At 38.3% G+C, this 9380-nt stretch overlaps 1 protein-coding gene across 8 annotated transcripts in view; it reads right to left on the bottom strand.

Moving 5' to 3' along the window:
* Positions 1-1138: 1138 nt before the first annotated feature.
* The window catches only part of FOXN3 (forkhead box N3), a 318212-nt gene continuing 309970 nt past the window's right edge, over positions 1139-9380 (bottom strand). For all 8 annotated transcript variants that reach the window (XM_045014705.1, XM_045014703.1, XM_045014706.1 and 5 more), the window contains one exon: positions 1139-8813. In XM_045014705.1, the coding sequence (XP_044870640.1) occupies positions 8264-8813 (550 nt within the window). In that variant the 3' untranslated portion in view covers positions 1139-8263. The remainder of the gene's footprint in view (positions 8814-9380) is intronic.

The raw sequence follows: 9380 nt of genomic DNA, 5'->3' as shown, positions 1-9380 counted from the left end.
GAAGAATGGGGTGGTTTTTATCTTTTAGAAGCTCAATCTATACATATATTTAGGGCTACTTGTGGAAATATGGGATTTTCATAATGGAGAATGCTCCAGTAATAATTTTGTGAATAGGATTTTAGCATTTGGATTGGCTGTAATAGGGTAACAGCACTGTTTACCCTTCACTGTTCAGTTGCTAAACAAAAGACTGAGGCCAAGGTTTTCAAAATGAGTGCCTGGGCCAGATTTCTAACTCCAAATTAAGCCCTGATTGTCAAGAGTTCTCACCAAATAGCAGCACCTATTCCCACTGAACTCAATGGGAGCCATTGGAGGCTCAGTGCTTTTGAAAATAAGGCCACCGAGTACCTGCCTAACTATGGATTTGGCAATCTAGTTTAGGTACCAATTTTTGAACATCTTTGCTTGAGTGGTTTATCTGCATTTGCTTACAGTAGGAGTCCTAGAAACAGCAAGATGGGTCAATAAATTGACTTTGGATTTGCACTGGTGTAACTGAGCTCAGACTCTGGCCCAAGAACGGCAAATGCACCACTTAGAAGGAAATATTCTTGATTACACAATATCATCTGATATATGTCTGGATTCTTCTCTGGTTTATGCTGGATGTAAAACAGGATAATTCCAATGAAGTAAGTTATATCCACGTAAAACTGATATGAGAAGAGCATCAGGCACACAGTCCTTTTAGCAAGATGAAAAATTCTGTATCATAAAATCATAGAAGATTAGGGTTGGAAGAGACCTCAGGAGGTCATCTAGTCCAACCCCCTGCTCAAAGCAGGATCAACACCAACTAAATCCTCCCAGCCAGGGCTTTGTCAAGCCGGCTCTTAAAAACCTCTAAGGATGGAGATTCCACCACCTCCCTAGGAAACTCATTCCAGTGCTTCATCCTCCTCCTAGTGAAATCCTATTTCCTATATCCTATTTATTCAATTGCACATGAGCAATGCATTGGCACCTAGTGGAGTAAATGTGCAAGAGAGATCATACTGTGGGTATAAAACTTACTCAAATTGAATAAAAATAAATAGAAATCATACAGCAATTAGTGTTTTAAAAATATTGACTATTACTTAATATTTAAATATATTTTCAAGCAAGTATACACAAAACTACAATTATTCAATTGATGCAACTCAGTAATTTTTATTGCAACTGGAAGACAATACATCACAGAAACTTTATGGTAGGTTTTGGGAAAGTGTTATTTACAATAATAATTGATGAAATAGTTTGTCTTTGGCAATATGATTACACATCAAGAAAATGTAAAATGCAAGTATGCTTCTAAATCAACACTTTAATATTTCCTAAAGATCGGCTGATTGCACTTGCCTTCGGACTGCTCATTTAGGTAAACACAAATACAACTTAACATCACTGTTTATTCCCCCATCACAGTTCTTATTTCAATATTCATGAAATTGGCAGTTTCATACGCCAAGTACAGCAAAAAAAACCTGGCTTATTACTGTACTAAATTAACTTATTGGCCAGTTAAGGTCATGTGACCCTTAAGCATTGATATTAAACCTCTTGGTCTTTTGATTGCTTTATCACTTTTTTTCTGTAAAACAAAATACTTCAGAAATATTACAGAATCAGAGTATAAAAAATGTACAAGTTTATAATGTTTTTTTCATACACACACAAGTCATTCCCCCAACATTTTACACGATGGCAGTTTTAAGTAGTGAGTGTGAATGATGCAGGCATGGAATTGGTTATCAAATGCAGGTATTACTTTTAATTGTTGTCCCACACACATACTCAGGAAATGTACAATGTTCAATTAACTTAAAAATGCACTAAATTTCAGTCTTATCTGAACTAGAAAAACATTGGTATTGGGATTTCAGGCCACAGTAATGGAAGAATGGAGTCCAATTTCTAGCTATGATATATTACCCATATTAGCATCTGAACATCCAATATGGAATATCAGCTTTAGGTGAAATCCACCCTAGTGTTGAATGCCAGCTCAAGGCCTTTTGCATCACTTAAATCCTTAATCTTGGGTTTAAGTGGTGGGTCTTCAACGCTGGTGGTCTGATCCAAAGCCCACTGAAGATAACTGAAAAAAACATTCCCATTAATTTCAAATAGGCTTTGGATCAGGCCCTGGGCGAATTTCACCCTCTTTACAAAAGGAATAGAAATCCCATGCTATATTCATTGCAAACATGATACAATAGAAAAAAAACAATTAGATATTTTCAGATAAATACTCTTTGTTTCAATGCTAACAGAAAAGAGGAAAGGCTACTCGTTTAGCACAACAACTCAGAAGTGACCTTTGTTAACTCATTTCTGATTTTAAATGTACACCAGCAAAATACAGCACCATAGACACATCAGGTTGAGAATTTTTTTTCTTTTTTTTTTTTTTTGGTCAGTGAAGCTAGTACTTGTTTGCTGAACTGTGGAAGAATTATAAGGTCATATACACTATCAATGATAAAGCAACCCAGCTGACAAGTCTGTGCTTAATTCAAGAATAACCAGTATTAGAAATAAAGTAAAAACAAAAAACCCTAATAAACCACTGTCAATTAATACTTCCTAAAGAAAAGGGGATTAACAGATGATTTCACAACGGTATGCAGATTTATACAGAACACTAAATGTTATGTGTAAATCCTCAAACTCCATCTCAAAATAGAAACACACAAGATGTATACAGTTTGATTTACACGTTCTGATTCAAAGGAAAAAGACATAATTACAACTTTGTAACTGCGTTAACTGCAATATAAACCAAACAGAAGTTCAAAGTTTGGCAGATAACTAAGAAGAGGGTTATCACTTAGGTTATATAGCAAAGTGTTGATGTATATTACATAGAGTAGTATAAATAATAAAAAAGTATTATTTAAATTAGATCACAGTGCTGCATTATGTGCATAACAGTGTTTGATATATTACTGGAGGGCTGTGAAGAACAACACTAAAGACTTAACTGGTCAGACTGTCAACACTGATACTCTGTTACAATCAAGAGGATGCATGGTTCAAATGCTCTTTTGCTGGCAAAGTCAAGAAGATAGAGAGATAGATATTTTTTTAAAAACAACCTTTTCTAAATAAAATAAAATAAAAATATCCTGGGCGGCTGTGACCCAGCTGATTTACTTGCTTAATGAGGTGAATTGCATTTGTATATGAAATTGTGAACGTGTTTTCCATACTTTTATTATGAACCTAGAGCTCATGGGGGTACATTTTTAAAAACCAGAGGGCCAGATTTGTAAATGTGTGCAGGTGCCTAAAGGTGCAGATGCCTAGGTATCTGCATAGTGGAATTTTCAAAAGCCCTAAGCAACTAACTCCCATTGATTTCAAAGGCAGTAAAACATTCAGGCATATTTGAAAATCCCACTAGGCAGGTATCTATATGCACCTTTAGGCACCTAAATACCTTTACACATTTGGCCCTTAGTGACTTAGGAGCCTCTCTCTCAAAGTCAAGAGGTGACTCTTGGCTTAGGTGTTTTTAGAAATTTTACCCATGGCACCATTTGGTAGATGATTTAGGACCAAATTATCTGCTTAAGAAAATTGACATAACTCCATTATAGCTCTATTGAGTCCAAATAAGTAGGGAATTTGGTCCATGGTTTTCAAAGCGAGGCAGTAATTCAATCAAATGTAGAAGACCAGTGTGTGTGTTTAGGGATTTTCTTCTCCCACTAGTATAAATCAGGAGTAATTCCAAGGACATCAGTTGAATTACACACTAATATGTAACCCATGGATGATGAGAATTGGGCTCACAGGCTGATTTTCTAGAGCTAAAGGGGTGTGTGTGTGTGTGTGTGTCATCTCACCAACCCTGGTTTTAACTCCAGTGACGCCCCTAGAGCTACTCTTGGTTTCAACACTTGTGAGATCACAATCAAGCTCCATTTTTAGGAAGATACATTTGATGAAATAGCAAAGCTGCTCAAGATCTGTGCTTAGCATTTTTAAAAGGCAAAACTTCATCAAAATGATTTTACAAAAGAACATCAAATATTTTGCAGCACACAAGCAATGAATGGTTGATTCCTTTACACCTGCAGACTTTAACAGAATCTATTTGTGGCATTAGCTCTGGCTTACAAATGTTTCTCCCTTCAACATGAACATTGTAAAATGTAAGGATTTGTTTGTTAATTATAAACCACCCTTAACAAATCTTCTCAGGTCTGTAACTTGCCATTGATAGTCTGCTGCCCTAATATCTTTCTCATACCAGCTTTGAGGAAAGCTTAATTTTGAAAGATTTTAAAAAATATTTAGAGTGGGGGAAAATAGATGTTTAGAGATTTTAGGAGCTCTTCCTCAAAAATGGCTTTGTCAGAAAAAAAAAAAGTCTGGCAAACAATGAAGTCCATAACATGATCCAATTACTAGTTAGTTTTGGCAGGATTTTAAGAATAGTGACAATTGCACTGAGGCGTTGGCAATGTATTTTTATTTATTGTTTTATTTAATTCTTGAGAGTATTTACGAACATGCATTGTATTGGCTCTATAATGTTTGGTTACATAATAGACTGGACGGACCTTAAACAGTCCTTCCAATCCAATGTACAAAGAACACACCTATGTAGATAAATGAATATTTAACTGATGGAACCAAGTCCAATTCCGAAGAAGTTACTGTGCTCAATCAGGCACAAATCGCATGTTTTAAAAGGTGGCTTACAAGTATTTTTTTTTTAAACATACCAATCTGTAGTTATGTACTGAATGTCACCAGTTATAGGTATAGGAATTCTGGACAAAATATTTTTTAAACCTAAATCAACAGATTGTTTTAATCACATATACTTTATGCCCTTCTTGAATAGTCTACAGGGGGCATTAGTACATAACCAAACTTCTGGTTCCTCTCTTTTAATGGGTCCTGAAAGTATTTTATAAAACACAGCCTATTGACATCTTCCCAGTAGGCCAGCCTAGAAGCTACAAATTGCACCTGCCGATATTTAAATATACCAACAGGTCCATAAAGGAGTTATTGAAGTCTTACAGAAATAATATATTTTAAGACAACCTGCCTAATTAGGTATTTATGTACAAGACTGTTTTCTTGGGTGGATAACACTAGTGATAATTACATATTTAATCAAGTAGCCAAATTAGAAAATAGTACTTATGGAACAGATACTTATCTCAGGTTACACTGGTGTAAGTCTGGAGTAACTATTCTAGTCAGTAAAGTTACTCTGGAATCAGTTTTGTGACTGAGAGCAGTTTTTGCCCACTAGCATGTCACCATGTCATTTTCTCTGGTGAAGGTGGGGAGTAAGCCACTGCTTCGAATTTACTTGATGCCACTAAATTTTACTCTTAATTGTATTTAATATTAATCAAACTGGTGGGATGGAACAACATATGCACAAGCGTGTATTACAATGGCTTTTGGGGCAAGTTGATGCATTTTCATTTGCAGTTACTCTTCCCAGAAGTCCATGAAACACAAGAGGCCAGATTTTCTGATGCAGTTGTTGTGTGGCACTATCAGTGGATTCCGGCTGCAGAGCTGGCATATCCGCCAACAGGAGAAGGACCCCAGTGCAGTCATGAAGGGACTCTACCCAGAGGAAGCAATATGGCTGATGCACCTCTATGCTGCACTGACCCCTAAGCTATGGGTTTTTGCTTCTTAGAGCTGCTGGTAACCAGCGTACATGACAGCAGCAGTCGGTAGGGTTCTAACTTACACCTGGGGACCAACCCTGCACCCAGTGGACCCAGATCAGCTGAGTGCAAGTGTTAAACCATCTTTGCCTCCCACCATCTCACTCTACGCTGCTTGAAGTTCTCCCAGACTCATCCAGCCCATGGACTACTATTCAATTCACAGTATAATCAGGGTCTTGGGTCCTGATACACACTTAGGCAAATCAGAAGAAAAATATATTTTGGTGCTGCACCCTTGTGCTGTAGTATGTTTTCTATACAACAGAACACTCATTGAGCATAGCAATATTGACAAACCATAGTAATCCACTGCACAATCCTTCCACTTCCTAAACCAAATGAAAAACCTAAATGCCTCATGGTGCAATTTTGATTTTACTCCACTGGGTGGGCGATCACATTCCTCTATAGCTTCCTGTTCATGGGCTATCCTCCTTCCTCGTGTAACTCTGTGGATTAAAACAGCTACACCAAGGATAAATATGGTGGCCTCAAGTTTTTAAAGAAGACAGATAATTTTACTTTATGAAGTGACAGGGATTTTCAGTCCCTGTAATGTTCCTTTTGCCGCTAGGAATTTCTTAGTGTAGATGATTTCAATGCCAAATTCACAAATTGGGGTGGGAGAGATTGTATTTTCTTCACAGCTTCCCCACCACTTCCAGGGAATTCCAATCTAATTATCAACATTTTCATGAGAGTAGCACAACTATACCTGAATCGCTTCCTCTAACCCTGTGCTATATCTCGGATCACCATCAATAAGGCTCTTTACGAACTTCATTTCTTTTCATGGCAAATTAGCAAAGCTATTCACTGACATACCTATCCCTGAACCAAATCCGAATTATTTTCCTCAATTAAGATCCCATTATTCTCTTGATTCTATCATACACACTCACTACTAAATTTGCCCTCAAATTATTGCATCATGTTACACATGTACAGGCAGAGAAAGGACATACTTTTTTTTTTTTTTAAAACAGAAGTAGGGAGAGGGGGCTGAAGTGCAGACAAGGCAGTATAATTCAACCATCCAAGCCCTACCAGAGTGTGAAGATATTTTTAATATTGCAGAGTAAGTTCCCCAACAGTCAGTGTTTGTCCCTGAAGAAGGTTAAACCTTAAACACCTGCTTCAAAAAAAAAAACACCAAAATAAAACAAAAACAAAACAAAAAAAAAAACCAAAAAAATAAAACAGACTCTAAGCCTAAGGGCTTAAAAATTAGAGGCATAGCCTTTTTCTCTATTTTCTATATTTATATGAAAATAATTCATGCTTCATGCTAAATACATTATTTACCTTACAAGAATTTTGTTATCTTTGAATAAAAAAAAAAGTTGTTGTTGTTTTTAATTTCCCCTCCCCCGAATCCATGCAATGTGGATCAGAATTTTCTGCTGGCTACGCGGGCTGAATCTGGAAATCTGATGTTGTTTTTGCACAGATGAATCCTGACTGGCATTAACTGCATACTCAATTTTGAGGGCAGTATAGGAGCTCTTTGTTGTATTCTATTTTCTTGTCCATCAATATGCTTTTTTTGTATCTGGTTTTATGTTTTAAATACAGCATAATACTAATGGCAGGTTTTGTAGCATTTTTTTCCCCAGTTAGACCAAATATTTTTGATCCACAGAAAAATATTCTGATTTACTTACTTCCGTAATATCTACTGTAATTTCTTAGACTTGATTGCTTTTCACTCAGGCAGTTTAGAAGACATAGCTTGTTTTCCATATTATTATTATTATTATTTTTTGCACGCAGTGCCAATCTTCAGGCTTATGGCTTTTTGAACATTCTTTTAATTTAATATAGAAGACAGAATTCAATGATTAACAATACCTTTAACAATTCCCTCTCCCTCCCCCAACCATTTCTTCTCATTATTTCACTGAAACCCGTTGCATACACAGTTCAAATTTTCCACAACTTAAAGTTATCAGTCTTCACATTATGAGCCACGTATACTACAGGGAGCACTAATAATGCATTACTGTATGCGCAATTGCCTCCAGTGGCTGTCCAAAGACTTCTATGGCACAACTGTATCCAACTGCCACCGGTTCTTGGTTTGGTGTTGAAGACTCCATGCCTCCTCCAAATCTCTTTATTCACATTCACTTATAAACCCAATTGTAAGGCCATTTTTTTTTTTAAACTAAGGGCCAGGCCTGAATGATTACTGAATTATGCACATCCCTTCTAGGTATCAGAGGGATTTCCAAGGGCCGAATTGTACTCCCATCACAATAATGTTGATGTCACTGCGTATTCAACCATGCATTTCCGACAAGCTGGAGAAAGCAATGGTTATTTTGGCTTTTTTACTTTGTGTCTTCAGGTAATGAAAAGCTTTTGTAAATTAGCTGAGTGTCAGTATGAGTTCTATGGCTTCAATCTCCTTTAAAAATAAAAATCTTAAGGGTCCAAAAAAAGAAAAAAAAGAAAAAACAAAAACAAAACAAAAAAATGCTGATATTGCCACAAATCATTAGAATTCACCTGACGTGCTGAAACAAAATTTGTAAGTTCAAACAAATCAATGATTTGTTCTAATTTTTTGTGGTTTCCTTTTGCTCTTTCTGCCCCTTTGCCGTCCGATTGGTGATGTTATTCAAACAGGACCGAATTCCCGCTAAATGCAGGAGTGATCCAGCTGCTTCTTTCATCTCCTCATCGTCACTCTCTGGGGGCTTTTCCGTACGTCTCTTTTTAAGAGGCAGTGTGTCACTTGGTACTTTTTTCACCTTCAGTAAATGCTGCCTTTTCTTGTGCTGGGATGCATATCCACTGTCAGCTAAAGAGTCCTTGGTCTCCTTCCGGTTTTGCTTTTTGTCCTCCTCTTCTGTTTCACTATGGCTCTCGTGGCTCTGGAAGCTAACTTCACTCCCTTCGCTGCTGTCTTGGCTGCCTTTAGTAGCAAATTCATAATGGTCATCAGCAGAGGAAGAGGAAACAGAGTCACTAGCAGGTGAAGTGCTCCTGTGGTTGGAAGATTTGGCACTGCTATAGTTGTGATCCTCCTTTGGGTCCCCACTAACGACTGGAGAGCCACAGGACTGTTCACTTTCTGTCCTCATCCGGCAGTTTGCTAGTCCATTCCTGTTAAAACGATATGAAATATCCTTAGAAACCACGTACACACAATGCTGCTCTAATGTGAAATGCAACAATCATGGAGTCAATGGACAGATAACTGATCAATATGGCAACCAAAGTAACTATCATTCTAGGCAGGGGCGGCTCTCGTAATTTCGCTGCCCCAAGCAGGGCGGCACGCTGCGGGGGGCGCTCTGGCGGTCGCTGGTCCCGGGGCTCCAGTGGACCTCCTGCAGACGTGCCTGCGGAGGGTCCGCTGGTCCCGTGGCTCTGGTGGAGCAGCCACAGGCATGCCTGCGGGAGGTCTACCGGAGCCGCGGGACCAGCGGACCCTCCGCTGGCATGCCTGCGGGAGATCCACCGGAGCCACCTGCCGCCCTCCCGGCGGCATGCCGCCCCAAGCGCGTGCTTGGCGCGCTGGGGTCTGGAGCCGGCCCTGATTCTAGGCCTGATCCAAAGCTCCATTAACTCAATCAGTGGGAGCTTTTCTATCAAATTCAATCATCTTTGTATTGGGCCTCGTACATAAAATACAACAATTCAAAACAGACTGACAAGAGTGAGTGGTAC

This window comes from Mauremys mutica, chromosome 4 (genome assembly GCF_020497125.1).
Source record: "Mauremys mutica isolate MM-2020 ecotype Southern chromosome 4, ASM2049712v1, whole genome shotgun sequence".
Lineage (NCBI taxonomy): Eukaryota > Metazoa > Chordata > Testudines > Geoemydidae > Mauremys > Mauremys mutica.
The sequence above is the reverse complement of the archived record's forward strand: the minus strand, read 5'-3'. Positions and strand labels throughout refer to the sequence as shown.